The sequence below is a fragment of the Electrophorus electricus genome, chromosome 13 (genome assembly GCF_013358815.1).
Source record: "Electrophorus electricus isolate fEleEle1 chromosome 13, fEleEle1.pri, whole genome shotgun sequence".
NCBI classification, from domain to species: Eukaryota; Metazoa; Chordata; class Actinopteri; order Gymnotiformes; family Gymnotidae; genus Electrophorus; species Electrophorus electricus.
The window spans coordinates 8,241,542-8,267,104 of record NC_049547.1 but is presented as its reverse complement, the minus strand read 5'-3'; the positions used below and the strand labels follow the sequence as shown (position 1 = coordinate 8,267,104).

The 25,563-nt window shown below is 40.3% G+C and overlaps 1 protein-coding gene across 1 annotated transcript in view; it reads right to left on the bottom strand.

The window, feature by feature from the left end:
• LOC113571324 (ryanodine receptor 3) overlaps positions 1–25,563 on the bottom strand; it is a 145,620-nt gene that overhangs the window by 89,652 nt on the left and 30,405 nt on the right. Inside the window, 7 exon segments of the mRNA XM_035532477.1 lie at positions 6,938–7,031; positions 7,271–7,370; positions 8,566–8,678; positions 9,729–9,807; positions 9,925–9,999; positions 10,551–10,565; positions 14,090–14,191. Of these exon segments, the coding sequence (XP_035388370.1) occupies positions 6,938–7,031; positions 7,271–7,370; positions 8,566–8,678; positions 9,729–9,807; positions 9,925–9,999; positions 10,551–10,565; positions 14,090–14,191 (578 nt within the window).

The following is a 25,563-nucleotide window of genomic DNA, read 5'->3' as shown; positions in this document are numbered from 1 at the left end:
CCTTCACTTAGTTACAGATATGGAGACCCAGCCTTAACAAACTCTCAATTAAATTTCAGAGGCAGAATGGCCTGAGTCACAACTGAAGACCAAAACCTAATCTCGCAGACTGTGTGTCACATGACTGGTGAGCTAAAAATAGTCCATGCCAATGGGGAGGAAGGAGAGTCCTGTCAGATCTTGGGCTGCCGTGACCTCTGTACAACCAGGCTGAACCTCCACATACCACACATATATGCCATGCTGGGTGTGTATAAGGACTGCACCCAAAACATGCACATTTGCATATCACATTTGCATATCATTTGCAAACATGCAGTTTGCATATCGCCACAACCGCTCCACTGACGATGCGATTGCACATCTGCTCCACACTACACTGACTCACCTGGACGAAGGGAGGGGAAATTATGTTAAAATGCTATTTGTCGACTACAGTTCAGCATTTAACACCATCATCCCCTCTCTACTCACTACTAAGTTGGGAGATCTAGGACTGCATGCATCCCTGTGCGACTGGATCTCCAACTTCCTAACAGACAGACCACAATCAGTACGGGTGGGCAACTGCTCCTCAACCACCCTCACCCTCAGCACTGGAGCTCCTCAGGGTTGTGTCCTAAGCCCCCTGCTCTACTCACTGTACACCTACGACTGCACAGCCACTTCCAGCTCTAACATCATTGTCAAGTTTGCTGACGACACCGTTGTCGTGGGTCTGATCTCGGACAACGACGAGAGGGCCTACCTGGAGGAGATTAAACACCTGGAAAACTGGTGCCAGGAAAATAATCTCCTCCTAAACGTCAGTAAGACAAAGGAGCTGATCGTGGATTGCAGCAAGAAGCAGGAGCGGCACTACCAACCTGTGAGGATCAGTGGGACCACGGTGGAGAGAGTAGATAGTTTCAGGTACCTTGGTGTTCACATCTCGCAGGACCTGTCCTGGTCCCGCCATACCAGCTCCCTGGCAAAGAAGGCTCATCAGCGTCTTTACCACCTCAGATGCCTAAGGGGCTTCAGACTGCCCTCCAAGGTACTGCGGAACTTCTACACCTGCACTATCGAGAGCATCCTCACGGGGAACATCACAGTCTGGTTTGGGAATAGCACCAAGCAGGACAGACAAGCACTCCAAAGGGTAGTGCGTTCAGCAGAGAGCATCACTCACTCGGAACTTCCTGACCTGCAGACCATCTACTACAAGCGGTGCCAGACCAAGGCCAGGAAAATTGTGAAGGACCCCACCCATCCCAACAATAGACTCTTCTCTCTGTTGAGGTCAGGGAGGCGCTTCCGCTCCCTGAAGACCAAGACAGAGAGGCTGAAGAGGAGCTTCTTCCCACAGGCCATTTGGGCCCTGAATCAGGGAAACTGATAAACTGTGGGGACCACCACCACCACCACCATGTAACATAACTGTATATCTGTACACCTGTATATATAGATTTATACTCAATTACCCTGTTACACAACAACTGTAGATATGGTATTATACAAAATGGATCTGTACATTCTGTAGATTGTGTACATATATACCCAACCATATACATTGTACATTGTGTATATAATCATAATATACATATATTGTACATACATTGTTAATATATTTTTGTACATACATAGAATATATATATTTATCTGCATATATATATATATTTTTTTTTCTCTATGCAGCCCTGTTTCTCTTCCTCAGTTTGGACAGAGCACTCTCCACCATTTCACTGCATGTTATACTGTGTATGACTATGTATGTGACGAATAAACCGAACTTGAACTTGAACATGCACACACACACACACACACACACACACACACACACACACACACACACACACACACTCTGCTGCACATGTTTAGGGGCTGCACCCAAATACATACACACGTTTATAGGGACTACACATATGATGTCAAAATTAGCAAGTGATAAAAATTATCCCTCATGCAAAGACAATTAGACTTACAGTCATGGCCAAAAGTTATGAGACAGATGCAAATTTTGGTTTTCACAAAGTTGACCTGTTGTTCAGATCCTTTTCTCAGGTTTTTTTAATAGGTTTTTTTTTTACTTTTATTGACAAATACGTGCAGTTTAAGCAAAGAATTAATATCTGCTTTGTTGACCCTTCTTTTATAAGACTTCTGCAATTTGCCTTGGCATGCTGGATTCTTGCCTAACCAGTGCTTGGGGTTGATCACAGTTTCTGTTTTTGTTTGTCCACCCTCTTTGAGGATTGACCACAGGTTCTCAATGGGATTGAGATCTGGGGAGTTTCCTGGCCATGGACCCAAAATTTAAATGTTTTGTTCACCGAGCCACTTGGTTATCACCTTCGCCTGGTGACATGGTGCTCCGTCATGCTGGAGAAAGCATTGTTCATCACCAAATTGCTCCTGGATCGCTGGGAGAACTTGCTCTTGGAGGATGTTTTGATGCCATTCCTTATTTGTGACAGTGTTCTCAGGCAAAATTTTGAGCAAACCCACTCCCTTAGATGAGAAGCAATCCCAAACATGAATGGTCTCAGGATGCCTCATTTTTGGCATAACAGGAGTCATGGTAGCGCTCACTTTTTCTTCTCCGGACAATCATTTGTCCAGATGTCCCAAACAGTCCAAAGGGGGCTTCATCAGAGAAAATAACATTTCCCCAGTTCTCTGCAGACCAATCCGTATACTTCCTGCAGAATGTCAGTCTGTCCTTCATGTTTTTCTTGGAGAGAAGTGGCTATTCTTTGCTGCCCTTCTTGACACCAGGCCATCCTCCAAAAGCTTTTGCCTGACTGTGCATGCAGATGCACTCACACCTGCCTTCTGCCATTCCTGATCAAACTCTGCACTAAATGCTTGATTTAGGTGCTATCTTACAAGCAGCAATGTCTTTGTCTGTGAAACTTTGCTGGCACAATGCAATGATGACTGCACGTGTTTCCTTGAACATAACCATGGTTAACAGAAGAAAACTTCAACACCACCACCCTTCTAAAGCAACCAGTCTGCTCTTCTAATCAGCATGACAAAGTGATATCAGCCACCTTGTCCTCATTAACACTTTCTCCTGAGCTGAGAAGATCACTGAAATTATGTTAGCAGGCCATTTTGTGGCAGGGCTGAAATGCAGTAATTTTTGTGATTAAGTTCATTTTCATGGCCAGGAATGACTTTGCAATTAATTGCAATTCATCCGATCACTCTTCACCATCTAGAGTTAATGCAAATTGCCACCATAAAAACTGAAGCAGCAAACTTTGTGAAAACCAAAATTTGTGCTAGTCTCAAAATGGTTGGCCATGACTGTATACTCAAATGTTCTTTCTCTCTATTAAGCATCTGCTCTTGCAACAGTGTAATATATTTTTGACAGTTGTGGGTAGGACCTAGGGATGGCACATGTAACCTGAGATAGAACTGGTTAGTATTGTTTTCTGGAACTCAATTTTGATTGTCTTAATTTTACTTTTATGAATGTTCACTAATCTCAATTGCAAATTCTAATACTTTAAATGTAATTCAGCAAACATTTTAATCAGTTTCCAAAAGGAAAACTCACTGGCCAAAATGTTAAACAATATTCATCCGATACAGATAAACTGCAGATCTCTTAAAATCTTTTTGCATAACCATATAACCATAGCCATATAAAAATATAGTTTTACTATATACTAGTTTAATTATAAAAAATATTTTCAAATTATATTTGAAAGTAGGTTCAGTACGTAAGTTTTAGTTACAATGGCTATGGAACTGATTAGTGTTCTAACAGGACTTGTGGCTAAAGTGACATCTGTATTTAGATGTATTGTAAAGGTATGAGTACATAGTTAGAAATTGTGGTCAAAAGTGCACATGGAATGGCTGTGGTGTGATACGCACTGCAATATGTAAGGAGAAAAGCCGTTGGGTTCACTTGTCCCCTTAGAGGGACAGATGAAGGTAAAAATGATTGGGACTGCTCAGCTTTTTCCTTTGATGACATTTCTATGATTATTTCAAACATGGGAGTGGTCTCATCCAGGCTAATCTATCCAAGCCACGAGTGCTCACTGAAAGGGTTGATGAGTAGTAAAATTAGGTAGTGCTGTCCAACACCATCATCAAAACATTAACTGAGAGAATATCTTTTTGAAGAATCTCTCCAGAGACCTGTGAAGTTGATGTCTCTGCTGGCTCAGGGTGGCTAAGCACTTTAATAGGACACTTTGTGTCTAGTTAATGGTCAGTAGTGAAGGAAAAGTGACATTATGGGCAGAGATGACATTTTTGAGTCAGTAATTTGCACTTACCAGACAGAGCTGTTCTTTGAGGAATTGTGTTTGGATTTGGTTTTGTTCATATTTGTTCTCTATGCACTTTGGCCTATCATATTTGTTTTCTATGCTCTTTCACCATTATTTTGCTCCAACAGTGAGCTTGTGGATTAAACATATAAAGAACCAATATTTAAATAAACGCTTCAAATTAACAAAACAAGTGGCAATCTTTAGTTTTTCCCCATTACTTCAAAGTAAAAATAATATTAACAAAGTTGAATTAGCCATATTATAAAATGTTTTAGAAAAACTCAGGAAATTGTAAATGGATTAGCAAATCTCATAGATTATTGTGACAAGCACTGACAGACCAACAGTGACAGACCAACCAGTTCTATTGTGGTGACTATACCTGGGCCCTGCCCACATCTGTCAAAAATGTATGTAAGTGTTACAGAAGCAGATGTTTAATAGCAAACAGAAATAACAGTCAAGTGATAGGCTGATTTTCCTCGCACAAGCTGTTCTGCTCACTCACGGGAGTCAGTTTCATGCGAGAAGCACTTTCATCGCTCACGGATTTTGGGCTGTACCTACACACACACACACACACCATTGATGTGTCTATTGGCACTTCACCCACACATGAGCACACACACTGCTGGCATGTCTATAGGCACTGCACCCAAATGCACAAACACACACACACACACACACATACACACACACTATGCTGATATGTCTATAGAGGCTGCAACCAAATGCACACATACACATGCAAACTGATGATGTGTCTATAGACAATGCACCCAAACACATCCATTCACACGCATGCACCGCTGATGTGTCTATAGGAAATGCACCCAACCAACTCCCTGCACACACACTGCTGTGTCTATAGAGACTGCAACCAAACACACACACACACACACACACACACACACACACACACACACAGCTGATGTAACTAGAACTGCATCCAAATGCACCCATGCACACACACACACTGCTAATGTATCTATAGGGGCTACACCCAAATGCACACAAGTACACACACACACAAACACTGTCTATAGAGGCTACAACCAAATGCACACATGTACACACGCACACATAGTACTGACTTGTTTATAGGGCATGCAGCCAAATGCATGCACATGCACACACACGCAAAGAAAGCGGAACAGATTCTGCTCTTCTCCCTGTGTCTGGAGACAGCACAGAATGTTATTAGTAGTTGCTAGACAAACACACACACTGCTGATGTGTCTATAGAGGTTGCAACCAAACACACATGCACACACATACTGCTGACTATTATAGGGAAATTTTGCAATGCGAAAGAAGAGGGAATGTCACTGAGCTGGATTTGCTGATTCATGAAAGAAGAGCACACACTGGCTATGAAACACCTACCTTGCATCTACACTTGGTGTGCTGGTGTCTTTTATGTGCATTTTACAAGGGTACAATTACTGAGCGTAACCCAACTGTTGCCATGTACCCTTAGCCACTCTCTACCTCTCTCCTCACTGACTTCATGGCAACCCATTCCCACCAAGGCAGTGACACTGACATGTCATAGGGACTGCACTGCTGAGAGGGCCCTAGGCACACAATTTTTACACTTCAAGTGTTCACAAGTGTCAGTGTCACTGCTGGGTTGACTGTTGTCTACATCTCAAAAATAGCAGCTCTGCAGCCAGAAACTGCCCACCAATGAAGAGAGAGAGGATAGTTAACACAAAATAATGACTGTAGATTTGTACACATACATTTCTAATGTGGTTCTAATGAAGAAATGTTTCTATGTAGATGCTAAGGTTACATGTATTATATGTGTTGTTTTGACATTCGGTAAACAATGTGATGGGAAATGTAGCTTTTCACTGTTATATTAAAAAAAAAGTGGAAGAGATATCACCAAAATGTGCATTTGTTCATTCATTCATTCATTACCTCACAGTGCATGATATATCATGTCCCACACTTAACAACTGAACTGGAATTTTAAAAAAGCTTATTTATAACTAATCCTGTCATTGAGATTGTTACATGTGATCATTACAGATTGCACAATCCCACACACACTTGTTTCAAAGCCTGTGATTCATCGGGACTGTCTGAACAGCTATGACTCATCAGGGCTGTCTGATCAGATGTAATTCATCGGGGCTGCCTGTACAGCTATGATTTATTGGGGCTGTCTGAACAGATGCGATTCACTGGGGCTGTCTGAACAGATGTGATTCATCGGGGCTGTCTGAACAGATGCGATTCATTGGGGCTGTCTAAACATGCAATTCATCTGGGCTGTCTGAACAGCTGCGATTCACCTGGGCTCTCTGAACAGCTGCGATTCATCGGGGCTGTCTGAACAGCCGTAATTTGTCACAGCACTCACAGGCTGGATCACACAAAGCTCAAACATCACACCACATTTCTGTACTCTATCAAAGTACTTATCTGCTGACTAAAAGTGCTCATTATTTTTGGGAGTATTTAACTTTGTTACAGCGGAAACAAGAATTGGTCTACTGAAATTTGGCCTTTTGTGATTTGGCCACTGCAGGATACAAACCACAACTGCAAGTGAGCACACTGGTGCTTGTTTAGGAATAAGATACAGTCTGTGCATTAACCCCTTGCTTGAGCAATCGACCTGGAAGTTCAGTCCAGATTCCCACCTCTGCTGCTCTTCGCTCTGATCTGAAGCTGGGATCGTCAGGACCTCATCATGCCCATGGAACAAGCGTATCACATGACCACCAAGGAGATATCCTATAGGACAACAGAGGAGAATATTAATCACACCAGGAATTCATCCTGAGCTGCTAGTTAACCAATTTATGTTGTGGCCTAATTTAACATAACATCTTTTCTAGAGTAACTAGGGTTGGGAATGGGGGTTAATGTGTGGGAGTACACAAGTGGAAGGTGGGGGACTTTGGGGTAAGGGTAAGGGTAGGGGTCATTGGACCATGAAAAATTTCTCAGCGAAGAATGAGAGTATACTGAACCTTCCTCCACGCTGCTGCCCGAGCATGTTGGATGGACATTCCACAGTGTCTGCATGAAGGACGCATCTACCTGAACACTGCCATTAGAGAGGGACAGGTGCTGGGGGGAGGGGGGTGTAAATCAGTTACCATGGTAAGGGACATGACAATTTTAGAATGTGCATATCAAGGTAGAAACGTGTTGCAGGGTGATTTGGAAAAGGTGACGTTTACCCAGTGACCCTTCTGGAATCAGCAGCAGTTTCAAAACTAGATTTATCACACCATGTACTTTTAAAATGCAGGGTGAGTTTACCAAAAGCATCAAAGCTCTTCATGCATTCCAAACTCTTCCATTTTCTTAGGTTCTTATTATTATTGTCTTAATATTTTTTTATTAAAGAATCAGAATTTCCCAAAAGAGTTTGTACCCAGTGACGATGATATACATGTTGTAATTTAACAAGCTGGCCAACGAGCTGGTTAATCATGTGTGGTAAATCTGCTATGGCCTAGGCTTCTCTTGAGTACAGACACAGGCTGTGTCTGTCATGACTGCACACGCGGGTCAGAAGTCCAGCAGTTCCGAAAACCTTTGGGAAATATGTAGACCTGACAAATGTTTTTTGGCACCTCCATTATGTGAATCATTCATCTCGATTTTAAACTTCATTGAAGATACCACTTCAGAACAATCTAGTCTCCCACAGTGGATGTCCATATACATCTTTAAAAAAAAGAGTGATAAAACTTTTGAAAAAGAGTGCTGGACACATATTACACAGAACCCCATCTTGACCAAGTGTCCTACTACAAGCATATGGCAGAAGCTTCTGGAGGCAGAGAGGGCTATGGCTGCCAAGGTCTGAACAGAGCCCATTACAGCAGCAGTGGGGCAGCAGGGGAACGTGTGGTGGGCTCCCGCCATAAACTAAATGGAGCATTTCACTGGAGATGCTGCGAATGGTGAAAGAGCTTCTACCTGAGAGTAGTCACTTGACACACGCACACATGCACATATACGCACGTACAAACACACACACACACACACATAAACATGCACACGCAGACATGCACACACACACACACACACACACACACACACACACACACACACACACACACAATGGGGAGGGATATGCCTGCTACATTATTTTATTTTTAATGTACTAGAAAAATGTAGTAGGCTTCACTACTGGGGACAGGTTGTAAATGGTACTCATATTTTTTCATTAGCAGTCCTTGAATGATGTGTGAATGCTGTATGTCAGATAAATACTTCATGGTTACAGCAGCATTCTGTGATGTGTACTCACAAGGTAGCGTTCAGATGACACACTGACGAGGATCAGGTCATCACCGATACGTACTTTCTCCCCTTCGGATCTCTGCTTAGAGGCAGGGTGGATAGTCCACCAACACGCCTCACCTGTACACACACATACACTGCATGGGTTTCTTTCAGTCATTCAGCAACCATGACAACACACTTGTTAATCATCATCAATGGTTCTTTTTTACGAAATTTCTCAAAACCGACGAATATCAGGTGACTGATATGAAAGATTTAAAGAAACATAATGACCAATGAAAAAAACATAAAGATGAAATAACATTGTCATATCTGAGTACTCGCAGAAGGAGGTGAAAAAAAATCAGTGAGGAAGTGTAAAAAGTGCTCAATACCACTAGGGAATGAGTTAATTACAAATAACCTCAAATATGGTGACAACACAAATTGAATACATGATCTAAGATAGCGAGTGGCATAATTCTCACTTCCCCTCTTGTTGCACTTCCTCTCGGTAAAGGTGAGAATGGATTGCTGCTTAGGGCATTGGTTGCTAGCAGCATAATCTGTATCACTCAAATGATAAATGGGTTTAAGTTGATTCAGCACAAAGGTCGTAATGTACTGTGCCCAGTTTTACCTCATTTGCATGCAGTTTCTGCCTTTATATTTAAAACAAAATCAGCACAAAGCACACACCACTCCTTGCCGCTGACAAAAATGAGCATTTTGTGTAGTAAATAGCCTATGTGAATGCAAATGGGGTACTGGCATCTGGAGTTTTGGGATAGACTATGATAGTCTATGCTAGGCTATGGTAGATTGCTAGTGGTGAAAATTAACATTTATTGTTGACAAATTATGCGATATCTAAAAACACAATTACTTAATCTTTTTATGACATTTAAAACTCACTCTCAGTGAACCATTTAAATGTATAACTTCACATGCCTAATATGAAGAGCTGTGTACAGCTTCATTAAAGAACACAAAAGCCATATGTATACATTAGAGACCAACTGATATATTGTCTGGCCAATCAGTTCATATTAAGTTTGCATGAAATTACATCGACAAAAACTCCTGCACCTGCTGTTTTAAAAACAACAATCAAACATATTTTTGGGAGATATATGGTCCTAAAAACTTGCATTGTGAAAACAGTGTGACAGATCTGTAGTTGCTTGCCTGTGGAGTCCTCCTGAAGGCCCACATCAAAAGACAACTTATCTGTCAGAGACCTGGACGTCTTCAGACAAGTCAGGTACTGTAGCAAGAATGAGAAGGCGTATGTTATATATATATACATACATAGTCTAGTGACCTGACGGGTGCCGACTCACAGTGAAGGAGGGCTGGAAAGAGACAGATGGTGGCTCCTCACCATTCCACTGAGGGAGTGTCGGAGGAGGATGGCGTGTCCATACAGCAGTGTTCTGTGTCCGCCTCCATGGGCTGCCTGCAGGGGCCATATTGAGTGGCATGTTACAACATCAGGAAAGCCTGGTGTGACGTCGCAGAGCGAAGGCTGTCCCTCACCACCCTCTGCACTCCAGCAGTGCAGTTTTGGGTTTTGCCCGCTCTGACACACCTGACTCGGCTCACAAAATCCACAGTAATTACCTGATGGGTTGGATCAAGTGTTTCAGATGCAAAAATGATTGTGGTGCATGCGGTACCCAGGGGAAAGAGAAACAGGTGTTTATGTCACTTGACAAACAATGAACACAGCAGGCCGAAACTTCAGCTCTCAAGTGCAGTTAGCAAGCAGGTTGTTTGTATGGAGACTCTAAAATGAAGAGTGGTCAGAGATGAGCGACTGAAGCCAACAAGCAAAGAAGAAAATGTTTCAACACCTCATTCCTGATGCGTTTTTAAATTTTGCACATGAAATATATGCACACAAATAAGCACACTTGAGTGCACCATATGCATACATATGCATGAGGGGTTGTCAATCAACCTGCCATCTGCATCTGTATTCAGCCCTATAACACAAAACTTACTCACCTTTCTAATGAGCCTCTATGGAAGGCATTGGAATAAGAAAGGAAAAGGTTACATTGACCTTCTGCCTCAGATATAGCAAATTTATAAACAGTGCACGATCGATATGGTCTATAAATCAGATTGCACTATTTCTACCATCCATTGAAAAAAATCTATTTTTGAATAATCTCTAATCAAGCTTTACAATTATGGCATTTATAACTATGGCACTTTGATCATTTGATTATCTTTGAAATACTTAAGTATATTGATCAAATGTGAATTATTAGGTTTTTATTAATTATACATAATTACAATTTTTAATTAACTGCTGAATCAATTGTATGACAAAAACCTCTTCTCCTGCCACCCATATACTGCGTATGTGCAGTGGAGTTTGTGTGTATTTATGCATGTGTGTGTATTTATGCATGAGCACGAATATTGTACAAGTCTTAATGGCAGCAGCCTCAGGCCAGACAGCCTCACAAGCTCCTCTCTTAGGGGCACTGATTGTTGCTAAAGCCCTTGTCAGGAAAAACGACAAGTGGGTGCAACTTCCCCAGAGACCACCAGCTGCTTCCCGGAGCAGACACGCCACCCTCTCTGAGGAGTCACTGTGACCTTTGTGGGACTGGTTACGTGAGGGCTTTCCTGTGGGTGTACTTCTGCGAGGGAGTGCATTTCTGGCACCTGTCTGGCCTCCGGGCCTGGCCCAGGGAAATATCACTGCCCGCGTCAAGTTACCTTTAGTCATCAGCTTCAAACAAGCCATTTAAGCCTCTTTTTATGATCAACAGAAGACCAAAGAAAACCAACGTCTGGACAAGCAGGATGAGTGCCCTTCAGCTAACCTTTCAGAAAAGGCTGTGTGGGTTTACACTGATGCAGAGCCTGTGAAAAGCTTTCTGTCTTCCCAAAGGATCAAAATCTCTCTAAAAAGTATGACATTTTTAGCAAAGGAAATAAATAAAATGCCAAGGGCAGAAGTAAAATATGTAAACAATCTGACAATACAAGTCCATATTCAGATAAAATATAAAAGACAACTTCACTTAGAACTGTGGAAAAGGGGTTATCATATTTTCAGTCTATTTTACGCATTGTTTAAGCAAGCCGTCTGTAGACATGATGAATGAAATAGCCAAAAAAAACCCTTCAGTTGAAACTGTTCCGTTCATAAGCAGTGTCCCAGTTTTTGCTCTTATTTCACATAGCTGCAGAATTTCAGACCGTGCACCCAGTACCACTACCTAGGCCGCTGTCTTGTCTGTGCTCCCCTCAGGTAAATGCACAGACTCCCATGGATTTTATAAACTATAAGAGTGGGAAATGGTAGACCAAATAAATAAATTTGTCTCTTAAAGTCAAACTCAAAGTTTGGGAATCATACATAAGGTCCCCTGGTTGTTATGGCACTGCATGTCAAAGCTCTACAACCAAATGGGAATGAATGTGAACAGAATAAAACTGAAGTAATGAACTATAATGTATCCTAATATTTAAAGTCAAAATTAAACTGTAGAAAACCCATTCCTAAGCAAGTATGTGAACAGGTCTATTAATGTTGCCTTTTCAAAATCTCATCTAAACCACCATCTTAGAGGTAAGAGAAAAATGTATTCAACTGAATACTGAATGTATTCAACTGAACTGAACATAAACAACTGAATAAAACAAACTGCAAATAAGCATAATGATTTCAGGTTGAATCCATGACATATCCAATAGGAAAAATGAAAAAACTGAAAGTGAAAGTGAAAATCCACTATGTTATGCTATGTTCCAAAATAAGACATCAATGAATACATATTATTCCCACCACATCCCATATTTACTGACTTTGTCATTCAAATTCATGAGCAGACAAGCTAAGATGACACACTGTGCAAAAGGATTAGTGTCTTATATTCTTCTGGTAGGGAGCTTTGAAGACAGCCATTAATGTAGGCACCTCAAGCTTGGGCTTGGTCTTGATCTTGGGCTTGGGTTCATAGTTATTCAAAGGCCACTGAAGAAAAAAAGGCCTTTACCACCACATCTGTAATAACTTGTGGGAGTGTTTCGGTAATGACCATCTATGAGTAGCCTTTGACCAAGTATTACTGCTATGATAGATCTTTCCTATTGAACACAACTTATTTATTGTCACAGTACGAAAAGTCAGTGCTGTTCATCCACTATGGTTTATTACAGGTGGCTCAATTTCAGGTCCCAGAAACTGACAATGTTGCATTACACAAACCAACTTGGATTCAGGAAGCCCTTTTCAAGCTGAAAAACATCAGTGATTCTGACTCAGGAGCAAACATTTCTTTACTCCAGTGACAGGATGGGTTTCTCCAAAATGCTGCACTGGTAATCTGTTTCTGTCTCTGTGTCACAAACTCAGTTAGCTTCACTCGAGTTACCATGCCTGGATTGGTTCCTTCCCTTGAGACTAATCATCGGAGCAGATTTAACTCACCTGAGTTTTAATTATTCCCACCTGATCCTTAAATGATGCATATCAAGCATATTCAGTGTCTGTTTATTCTTTTGGTTTTTGATCTTTTCTCCTTTTCTAGACTACACCAACGTCGTGACCCTTCTGTATTTGGCAGACTCTGCCTTCCCGTGTTGACACTGGACTGGATAGACGACCTGGATGAGGTTCTCCCTGCCCCAGGGCTAAGAAGGTCTGGCTTTGTGGTTAATGCTCTGTGTCCAAGTAGCTGGCTCTGTGTGAGTATTAAACCCTCTTTGAACTGGATCTGCTACCTTCCAAATACCTTCCAATCATTACACACTGACTGTTTTTAAAGCAAGATTTCGCTCAAGAATTAATTAATCCATTCATTAATAATTAATTCACTCATTCATTCAGTCTTCACATTTTTCCCCATTTCAGCAACCACTGTAGGCTGCATGAAAAATAACCACATAATTTTAATGTGAGGGTTGACTCACAAAAACAAAATACCAGGATGAGAAATATTGATAATAATCGATATTGAGCCACCTGTCTGCTACTTATTACCCCAGCTGGCATAGGCGAGCAGAGCGGTGGAGCTGAACATGACACCTGATGCCACCACTGGTGTAGGCAAGCAGAGGGGTGGAGCTGAATGTGACACCTGCTGCCAGCATCCACTGGTGTAGGTGCGCAGAGGGGCAGTGCTGAATGTGACATCAACATCTCCTGTTTCATCACGCATGAGAAGCTTGCTGTTTGACTTTAAGCACCCCATACAGTTGTGTTACTGAAAATCAGCAGTGTACTGACAAACATTATTTTAAGAGTTTTATAGAGTTTATATAATATTAACAAATGTGCTCAACCAATGTGTGTATAAAAATGGTTCCAACAAATAAACACACTAATAAATAAATCCAATAAAAATGCAGTAGCACCAAAACCAAAACAGAGAACTGTCCCAGAAAAAAAAGTCATTTTATTATCAATATCATCATATCATCATTGCATAATAAAGCCACATGTGTAGCTCATAGCATGTCAAGATCACTAAGATCACTAAGATTCTGCTATAGCTCTGTGTGAACTCAAGATCTGTACTCACGTCATTACTTTGCCCAGTTTTGGCCAGCATCTCCTGCAGTGCCCTTACAGAAAGTGACTGCTCCAACACAAAGTTACAGATGCACAGGTCTGGAGGAATATACTGAAAAAGAGATACAGACAGAGAGAGATCAGGCTACAAGAAAATTCCATTACAATTCAACTTGAACATTTACTTCAAGTCCAGAAAATACTTTGGAACATATAGATGCATATAATACTGTATGTACTCTGTAATTACAGGAATGAGAAGTCTTATATGAGCAAACACCTCTGGATTATAGCAATTCCATTTACAGCCTGTGCCTTAGCCACCCACTAATATAATGATGAGAACAGTGACACTCACTGACATACACCCCTACCTTGCACACTGACAAAGCAATAATGAACTATATTCTTAGATTCAGAATTAAATGTTTGAATATATCCACACACATACAGTACACTGCTTGCACGCAGTGAACACACACAAGCATTTATAGAGTCCTCAAAAGTCCACTATGTTTTGGTGTAGCTCCAAATCCATTAATCAGTACCTAAGAGTAGGAGCTCTGAAAAAGGGCTGCTGAAGAGAGTTGAGCTTGTTCAAATTACAGCACATGCAGTATTTATGATGGTGTATAGCATGGTTAAGAAGAGTCTATTTAAAATTCTTGGCTTGATAACAACAGACATATGGATGTGATTCTTATGTGGATGTGATTCTCATATGGATGTGATTTTCAGCTAATGGAGACAAACATAAAAAAGCATTATAATTCTTTTTTATGCTGACTTTTTAAACATCTTATTGCATTAAGAAAATGTATCAGGATGCCTGTGCCCCATTCTTATTTTATGCTCCTTCAAGTTTCTTTGCTGCTTTACTTATTTTGTTTTACACACTGTTACCAAATACCCTGTATCAGCAAAATATTCCTTAGCAATTGGAGAGATATTTTGGAAATTGCTCACAAGAGCTTAGCTCTTGGCTATTTAATTAAAGAATCTAATCTTTAGCCAAACATGCTGTGTGCTCCATCAAGATCTGTTTTGTTGGAGTTAACTTCATATCATATGGTATATTTCTTTCTGCATAATTCTGTCTTGGGTTTGTGTGAATCCCCATGGTGCAAACAGAATGCATGTTACCATTTGCTGGGTGACCCTAACTAATCAGAATGCTGCATACTAGTTCACAGATGACAAGCAACCAGACCTTCCATGTGTAGACGAGCTTTATACCTTGGCATTTTTAGAGTGTCCCCATCTAACGTGCACCATGTTTAGCAAGATATTATTTAAAGCAATTTATTTGTCTCTGTAAACCAACCATTTAAAACACATCCTGAAGTACTGTAGTCACTGATCCTGACTTTGTTTTTGTTTGAAAAGGGGTGGAATAATACCAGTAAAAGAAAAGAGAGTGCACATATAATAACACATAACAAATAATATATAACACATGTAATAAAGTATAACACATCAATAACATATAACTCATATAATAACATATAACATATAAGCACATTTTAAAACATATAACACATTAATAACATAACACATATAATAACATATAACACATTCCAAATTCCTGATAATACCCATTTTTATCTTTAATATACCAATATACTGTATTCATAAAGCCTAGTGCTCTTTTCATGAAAACAAAGCCTAAGTATAAATACCATTCAGTCCATGAGAACATTTTTTTTATACTGACCTGCTTTTCAGCACATCAAATTTTGAACTGTCAAATTTAAATCAAAGACATTTACATCTGTACAGGACAAACAATTTTGAAATGATAGATTTTTTTATGCATTACTCTATTTAACTGACAAAGTTTAAGCGCCTCAAACAGGCAGAAGTGGCTATGCAACAGTCTGGCATTTAGAACCCGACAGAGTGACACTAATATGGATGGCTCTGTGTCATCAATCCTCGCCCAAAAAGAGTTAGATCTGTGCACAGGAACCCTCATTCCAAATACAGCAGATAAAGTGAAGAAGACACCCAGCTGAAGTGACTCAGTAGGTGTCAAGCTCATGGAGCGAGTGGCCAGGAGAGAAGGAGCTGAAGTGAGATTTGGGCCGGAAGCCAACAGGGACAGCACTACAGCAGGCTGACAGTTTGAGGTAAGGGGTGAGCATGACCCTACAGGAAGATAAATGGAGTGCACATAAAAGCCAACTGACCTCTTTCTTTAGTAGTATGCCCCCTCCCCCCAAAAAAGAAGAGATAATAAATAAATAACAAACTTTGCTAACTGGATCATGATGGTGACAATTCAGCTCCTGCTCCAGAACTTTTATACTGTTCTAAATTCTTCAAGCAAGAACAGTGACTGGAATGCAAATGCAATTCTAAAATAATTAATAATTCCTAATTCCTACTTTTTTTGCCAAATGAACCAGCTGTAACATCACAGTACATACAATGTACATATAGCATAGCTCATGTAACCAAATGTTTTGCTTTTAAAGCATGCTTACTTTAAAAACAGTATTAGACCGCAATTAAGAAAGAAAGCAGAGAACATCCATACATAGTTAATTACATTTATTTACAGCATTTGGCAGAGCCTCTTATCTGGAGTGACCTACAGTAAGTAAATCCAGCAGTACTAAGTAGGCATACTTTCTTTAATCAGTATGTATGCTCCATGGGAATTAAACCCCTGACCTTGGCATTACTCTGTTAGATGAGCCACTTGTTTTGGGGATCAGTCCAACACTGAAATTCTTAGTAGATATGGCTTAAACCTATGAACCTTAAACCTATATACTTATGAGATACTATGTATCCTGGATCTATTCGTGTTGGCTTATTTAACCTGGACTGTCTATACGGCCTTGATGTGGATTTGCCCATAATAAATCTCACTCTTCTCAGTGTTTGCGTACATCATACACAAGGACGCAGCAAGACAGCAAGACTCTGGTTTGTGGTTGTTCCGCTAGGAAGAAATTCTGGCTATTTCTGAATAGTCAGAGTTAACAGCGTCCCACTGCCACCAAGGGTACAAGGGTGTCTCGTCATTCTCGGAAAACCTTGAATTTCACTTTCAGCCAGTTTTTACGAAGAGACCCAAGGTAAGCGCTATGAGCCTTCCCAATTTGATAAACGCTACAGGGAGGAGTGACCTGTAGTGCAAGACATGGATAGAGGGATGGAATTCAGATAATCCATGGTATGGTACTTTGTATGCTCTCAAACGCAACTGCAGGCTTCCCATAGCCCATGTAAGCCTTGGGAGCTGCAGAGTGGGTTCTGGGTTTGTGTGCCTATCCAGGCTCACCCCTCCTGTCCCAGTGGCTGTCCCGCAAGCCACCCAGCCAGTTCCTGTCACCGGCATGGAAGACCCCCCCACAATTAGTTCCTGTTCCTGTGCCTCGTGCCAGGCATATTCCTGTGGCCACGCCTCCAGATCTGCCACAACTGATCTTCACTGCACCTCTGGACCTGCAAGATTCGCCGTCTCTGATCACCCCCATGTCTTCCGACCTGCTAGATCTGCCGTTGCTGATCGCCCCAGCGCTTCCAGACCAGCCAGACCCATCGCTAGCAGTCGCATGCCTCCAGACCCACCTCCTGTTGCTACAGCTTCATGTTTCCAGCCCATTCCATCCCTGTCTGTGTCTCCTGTTCCCCGTGGGCCTCCTATGACTCCTGTGTTGCCTGTTCTTCTTTTTGTCTTCCCTATCTACCTGATTTTGTTTTTGCCCCATTGTTGTGCCTGTCCATGTGCCCATTGCTGTACCTGTTCCTATGTCCCCCTTTGTTTCTGTCCCTGTGCCCATCTGCATGTCTGTTCCTGTGTCCATGTCAGTTTTCATTCCTGTCCTGTTGCCCCAGGCCTGGTTTGTGTTGTGTTTTTGTTTTCCTCTTCATTTGTCATTTGCAATTTTATGTTCTCTCCTTGTCCTCCCTTCTGGCCTTTTTGTATTCCGCAGTCTGCATGTGTTCTGTTTCGTCTTCTGCTTCTGTGCCTGCTCCTGTCTTTGGTTCCTGCTCCTGCTCCTGTGTCCGTTTCTGTTTCTGTTCCTACTGCTGCCCCGGTTCTTTCTGCATCTGCTTCTGTGCCTTCTCCGTCACTGTCACCTGTTTTGAATGTCTGCTTTTGTGTCTGCCTTTTCAGGCCCTGCTGCTTCTGCTCCTGTCCCTGCTCATCGTCTTCCCTGTCTGTGTCTTGTCTTGTTTCTGATCATGGTCTGTTCTGTTTAATGGTTTTGTTTTGGTGCGCTTTAGTGCCAGGTGCTTGGGGGGGGTGATACCATCATGGTTGGCCGTGGATATCTTTTATCTACGGTTTCCCTGTCTCACATCCTTGTTTCATTTTTTCCATTCCTGTTCTAGTCCTTGTTCTGATTTTTGCTGTTTCATTAGTTTCACCTGTGCCTTGTTAGTGCTTATTAGCCTGTGTATATATACCCCGTGTTTTCCTGTGTTTGGCTGGTCACTGTTCTAGCCACTGTTTGTTCTCGCCTCAGAATTGTACGTAACCTGTTCTCAAATGTGTTTATTTCCGTAAGCCTGTTCATTTATTTCAACATTCCGTGTTTTGTTTTTCTTTTCTTTAATTATGCATCCCAGATTTCTTCGTGTTGGCTCATTGACCCTGGACTGTATAACAACCCTGATACTGGATTTGCACACAATAAACTTCACTCTTCTCGATGACTCCATCTCAATTTTCTATTCATCTCATGCTTGTGTGTGTAAATTACTAAATTGGCACACAAACTTAGTTAATTAGGTAATTGGGACACTACAGGTTTTTTTAGCCATCTGAGTCCAGCCTGTTTTCAGTAATGCCATGACTGGACATCTTCAGGCTGCATCTTATCAGGCTGAGGGTAAAGTCTTGCGCTCTTAACTGGCACTCAACCAACAGTACATTCTCTATCATCCTTTTAGAGCCAAAATTATCATATCTCCAATCTCCCATTGTGAAATGAAAGTCAGGGCAGAATGAGGAACGGCTGTCAAGGATTAAAGTCCTATTCAGATGGGATTAGTTTTACGTGAGGTGGTATGGTGATCTAATTATTATCCATGTGATTTTAGGCCTGTCCGAATCCGCCACGTTTTTAATTTTTACAAACTGAGCACACCCCACATCAGTATAGATTCCAGCACCTTTTACCTACTATAAAACAACCATGAAAATAACCCCTGATTATTTAACTCCCAAGCAAATATGTGTTCAATATTCAATCATATCCTGCTCACACTACTCATATAATGTGTTAGACTGAGTGGTGTAAGCAGTGCCCGCCACCCCCATGTAATATAATATGTAATATTTTACATAACAATAGTGTTTTGTAGCAAAACACTATTGTTAGTATTGTTTTTGTAGTGTTTTGTTTATGTGACAGCAATGCCTAAATCAAGTAGCTTGTCACATGCCTGTAATTTATACAGCAGTTTCTCATCCTGTGCAAATCAGCCTTAAACATTACAGAGATCCTGTGGTAAAATGTTTTACAGAGATATGTCTGAGAAACAAATCCCATTCGTACAATGTTTAATTGGCTTAAGCCGAGCTTTTTAAAATCCATATAACTATATCCATGATATTCCTATGCCCCATCGTGCTTTGCACCAAATATGTGCAAAACATCCATCAAGACGAATAGATTCAGTAGATAAATAATAGGCTTGTTAACAACAAAAAAGTGGGAGCATAGCAAAACGTTAAAGCAAGGTTATACTGTATTGCTTCTACTGTAGAATGATGGGAGGATATGTAGAAGCAAAAAATGACTTTTTAAAATTATTTTTGCATATTTTTTGAATCATTAGCAAGCAATGGAGAGACTATGAATAAGCTTCCAATACCCAGTATCTTCATAGTTGTAAGGTTGAACGGGTTCTAGTGAAGATGATAGATGAATATGCTTACTTAAAAGCAGACTTCAGGCCTAGCCAGAGCCAATAGCCTGTACCATCATGATTTAAGCAATAGAAATTAGTTTATTAGCTACTCAATTAGTTATTCATTTTTTCCCTGTGTTTGTTGATGGTTATTGTACTAAGCCTGTTCCATAGGTCTGTTTCTGTAGCTCCATGTTTCACTTCCATGTTCCATGCATGACATTATTTGCCTGTTTCACTATGAGTCTGTTTTGTTTGCTTTGTTCTCTGAGACTGTTTTGTTTCCCACCATGGTTTCTTTGTGATTAGTTTTCATGTTTTCTTTTCTCACTGTATTCACCACAGCACCCCTGGACCTGCCAAACCAGCCTGTTGCCTCACTCCGTGGCTCTCCTGGGTCTCCGATAGCCACACACCGTGGCCCTCCTGTGTCTCTGATGGCCACACCCCACTGTTTTGGTCCCTGTTGTTTTGTCTGTCCCTGTTCCAGTTATTGTTACAGCTCCTATCCCTGCTCCTTGCCTCATCCTGGCTCCTGCTCTTCACCTCTCCTCAGGTCTTGTCCCTGTGTCTGTCACTGACTTGCCTCCAGTGCCCGTCACTGTCTAATCTTGTCACACATTGAAAGATGCATGTTTGGGGGGGTTTGATAATGTTACTATCACAATTGCCTCTCCCCGAGCTTCGTGTCACATTTTCTTTGATTTCTTTGTGCATATATTTCCTGTGTGATGAATTATTTGTTGCTGGTCATTGTAGTAAGCCTATGTGCTATGTCCCGTAACTCCATTAGCCTGTTTTGTTTGGTTCATTTCTTCAGCTTGTCTTGTTACTCTGGTTTCTTTGTCTTTAGTTTTTGTGTTTTGTTTTCTCAAATTATTTATGTGTTCCAGTTTTGTTTTTTCACCCTGAACCATCCTCATTACTCTGATCCTGGATTTGCCCTCAATAAAGGTTGCTCTTCTTAGCATATGTCCTACTCATCATGCATTATAGAAACAAAGAGAAAAAAGAAGATGCAGACAGACAGCAGTGAGGTGACAAGAAGATTCCGTCACAGTCCAGCCACTGCTGCTTGCAGTGAAATGGAATGAGCAGGGAATCAAGGAATCAAGGAATGAGCAGCTATACAGGCAAACACAATTTTGGAAATCCCATTTCAAATCCATTCGTTATCTGCCACCATGGAAAATTTTCAAAGTAATGACTTAACCAAATATGTTAGCAGAGCTAACAGTGGAAGGATGTTAGCTAGCCATTAGCATGATGTAGTATGCTTTAAAAGAAAGCTGAGAACATGAGTCACCATGTACAACTTAAGATAGCGAGAGAAGGAGAGAAACACACAACAGCAGATATGCAGGCAAACACATACCTATACAAGCCAAAGCCTTTAAGTAAAGGTGTCTGAGACTTTCTCCTTTTATACACACACACACACACACACACACACACACACACACACACACACACACACACACACACAGACAGACAATGCCTTTAAGACAAGGTCATTTTTTCCCCATTTTACACACACACACACAAACACATATATACATACGACAGGAATGTGAAGGACCCCTTGACAGGAAGCAGCTTTAAGAAGGACACCCAAGATACCCCCACTGCCATATGTTACACAGAATGCTCCATGTAACCCAGGGCTTCACAGACCTGGACCAAGGCCGGTTCAGTTTGTCTGTGTCCAGTGGAGGGAGGAGCAGTGTGTCCTCAATCTGAGAGGCTGCAACAAAAGCTGGGGTTACTTTATGGCTTTGTGTCTGTACTGCACATCATTTTGCTGATGGGAAAAGCACAGTCAGGGAGACACGATGCTTAGTGGACCCAGGTCGCTTGTGAAAGATTTGCCTTGTGACAGATAGCAGCTTGTTGGTGCAGTGTCAAGCAATGAAAAATTAACAGGACCAGCTAGTGAAGGATGCCTGGGATGTCTTACCAAAAATTTAAATGAAACTTATAATAACACAGATTTCTTGTCAACTTTGACATTCAATTGGTTCGGGTAAGAAGATCAAAAACTGGAAAAAAAAAAATCACTGCTTCATATTTTTATACCTTGTAAATGGTAAATATTAAATCAAGCATGTTACAGTAGAAAACAGGACCTGAATCACAATCACAATTCTTATCAATCACAATTCTTATGAATCACAATCACAATTCTTATCAAGATGTTTCATTGATTCTTTCTCTCCAGAAAGAATTGCTCATGCAAATGTATGTCACACAAATTAAATGGGTACAATAAAGGCAAGCCCACAATTGGCAAGGTCATCCATCATCCCTGCCTCTTTTAATTACCATTATGTTCATTAAAAAGGCTTTGAGCACTCCTCTTCTGCTCAGAAAGATTACAATGTGATTGCAATGTTAGAGTAAAGAAATGGAGAATTTAGTATTACTAACCTCCTTTCAATGGCCTCAATGTGGTCTGTATAAAACAATTAAACCACTGTTTTAGCATGTTGATTTGAGAGTGCTAAAAACACAGATCAGTAAGATCAGCAATTGCTGCACATAAATGACTTTAAATGACTCAACAATTGCTGTGCAAGTTAACCAAGCTAAGGCACTGGCAGTCCCGTATCGGGAGAGTGGTCACACTCGGGGTCAATAAACTATTTCAACAACTGCAACAATCTGCAAGGCTGCAAAATAGATTGTTCAGTTGTTTATTTAATGGTTCATTTACACCATGCAACTGCTTTGGCAGAGGTTAGCACACAGAATAACAAGGGGAACACTATAAATCCATCCAAAGTTTTGGATTTCATTTGAATTAATAGATTATAACCTAGACTAGGTTGAATGTGTCAGACAGTATTTAGTGTTAGGATAAATGTACCTAGTGGGACCATTACTTTTGTCTGTAAACCAACTGAAAGACTGTCCATATAAATGTATTCAGTGGATCAAGAGAGTGGGGAAATGCAGAGGGGTATGACAAGACTCTCCCAACATCAGCAGTTTAGGCCATGCATTTTGAACATCAGAACTACACTACACAGTTGTTTGTTTTGGACATCTGAAATGACATGACACAGTTGTTTACACAGAACTGTACTAACCAATCAGGAATCTTTTCTATAAGAAGGCAGTCCTCCTACCTCCCCCTCTGTCAATGAATGTGCATATGCATGTAGCACATAGGCTAAGCACCAAGTGTCAATACCTTCGGGGCTTTGGAGAAACTTGAATAAGGATTAAGGAACCCAGAGGCTGACTGGATAGTAGGCATAGGTGATAAGCGATACCAAGTAATACCAAGACTATTATCATAATACAAATACTGATTTTTTGTTTGTTTGTTTGTTTTTGTATAGAGGTTTTTGTATACATACATATGGGAAATCACTGTGATTTGTACATATTACAAAGCCTTTGCATTAGTATTAATTTAACTGTCAAATCAGACTTCTCTGCTTGCTTAAGTAAAACCAATCACAAGACTTTGTTCAATTGTTCAATAATGTTTTAATATTATTATTATTATTATTATTATTATTATTATTATTATTATTATTATTATTATTAAGGAACTAAACAAGTATAACGACACTCATATAATCAGAAATCTATGCATTGTTATATGCAGACAAGCCCAGGTATTGTGGCCAAGGTTTAGGAAATGTATGTTTTTATTTACTTACAAGTACACTTGGATGGGCATCAGGGACATCTGCTCCGCTGTCCTCTCATTTTAACCTCTTGACCTATCTTCTCCTCTCCAGCCATCTTTCCTCCTCTCTTCTGGTCCTATATTCTAATCTCATTTCCGGTCATATCTTTTCCTTTCCCCTGCTCTCCAGTCATCTCTTCTCACCTTTCTGTTCCTGCTCTCTCCTCTCCTCTCTAGGTCTCCTCTCTTCTCTGTTCTCCAATCATTTCTTCTCTGCTCTCCATGTCTTTCTTCCTCTCCTCTGGTACCTCTTTTCTTCCCCTCTCCAGTCATCTATTCTCCTCTCATTTATTTTTAGTTACGTATTTAATTGTTTTATTAATTACCACCCCCCCCCCACACACAATGACTTTATTAGTCTTAATTGTTTTTTTGTTTGTTTTTTTTAATGAGGGCTTTTCTTTATGGTTTATATTTATTTTTAATCTCTTCTTCTTATTATTATTATTTTTTTTTTATTATTATTATCATCTAATATTAGAGGAATATTGCACATTTAAATATCATAAATTAACATTAGGATGAGACTGTTATGATGTCATCACTTGTTCTTAACCAACAATATTTGCTCCTTTTCTCACTCACGTCCATATCACCTGCTCTCCCTGTGCTATCAGTATCCTCATACTCTCTCCCTCTCTCTCTTTACTCTCAATGAACCACAGCGGACAAGAAAGAAATATCATCACTAAACTAGTGACAAGAAAAAACTTGATATATACTGGAAGGCTACATTAGGATGAGATTAGTGTAATAGCATTATGTGATCTTCACTATCAATATTTGTTCTTTTTCTCACTCATCTCCAAGTCACCTGCTCTTCCTGACCTGTCAGCATCCTCATACTCTCCCGCTCTCTCTTTACTCTGAATTAAACAGACTGAACAGGAAAGAAATATTATCAGTAAACAAATGGTATTTCTTGCCATGATGTTCAGGAATGGATTAGTGACAGTTTCTTATCACACTGGTAATTATGTCAGGGAAAACTGACTCAACTCTTGTACAACTCTCTTCTATACTTATATCATCTGACTAGTACTCATTTCCTCACAGCTTACTTTTCTTTTTTCTGAGGTTGCCCAAAAAACCGCTAAATATCATTGCCATCCTTCCTTACGCATGACTTACTTTGAATGAAAGCTGATAAAAGCTGACTAATAAAAATCTGCTTTCATTTTTTTAAACTGACACTAATAATGCCATTTATCATAAGCAGGTACAGCTACACAGAATATTATAGGAATTGTTGATTGATTTAGCATTTACTAATTGGCCAATTTTTACCAAAAATGTTTGTTTCCACTTCATACAATTACTGACACTTTTTAGTGAAATATTTATTTTTACAATTAGTTTCAGCACAAAATTATGTATGGACATTAATGTTACCTTTTCATGCAGATCAGAGACATTAGCTAGTCAGTAGTGCTGATATGGTGGTATAGTATTACAATAATAAGTGTCCCATCAACAACAGATGGGAACACTGACAGCTCCTAACATTGCACAAATCTAGTGAGTGGAATAAATTAATTTTTTACTTCAGTATATTGAGGGGGACATGTCCGACCAATATGTATTGTGACTACAGCCTTGGTTCCTTGAAACCCATCGTAACTAACGTAGAACTTAAACTTGTTCATAACTTAAGAGTATTCCGACCCATTCGTAACTAACTACTTCCTAACTTGCAATTTACATGCAGTTCTACCTCAAAAAGAATAGCAGCTGCTAATTAGCCTTATAAACAATATAACTTCATTGAAGTATAGATTATTTGCTGATGTATTCATTTAAATAAAATTATTCAAATTAAATTCAATGCATTTTCCAGTGTAGCAGTAGTAAACCATATATCTACCATACCTTATTGCAAGGATATTAATAAAAACATAGAAGCCAACACA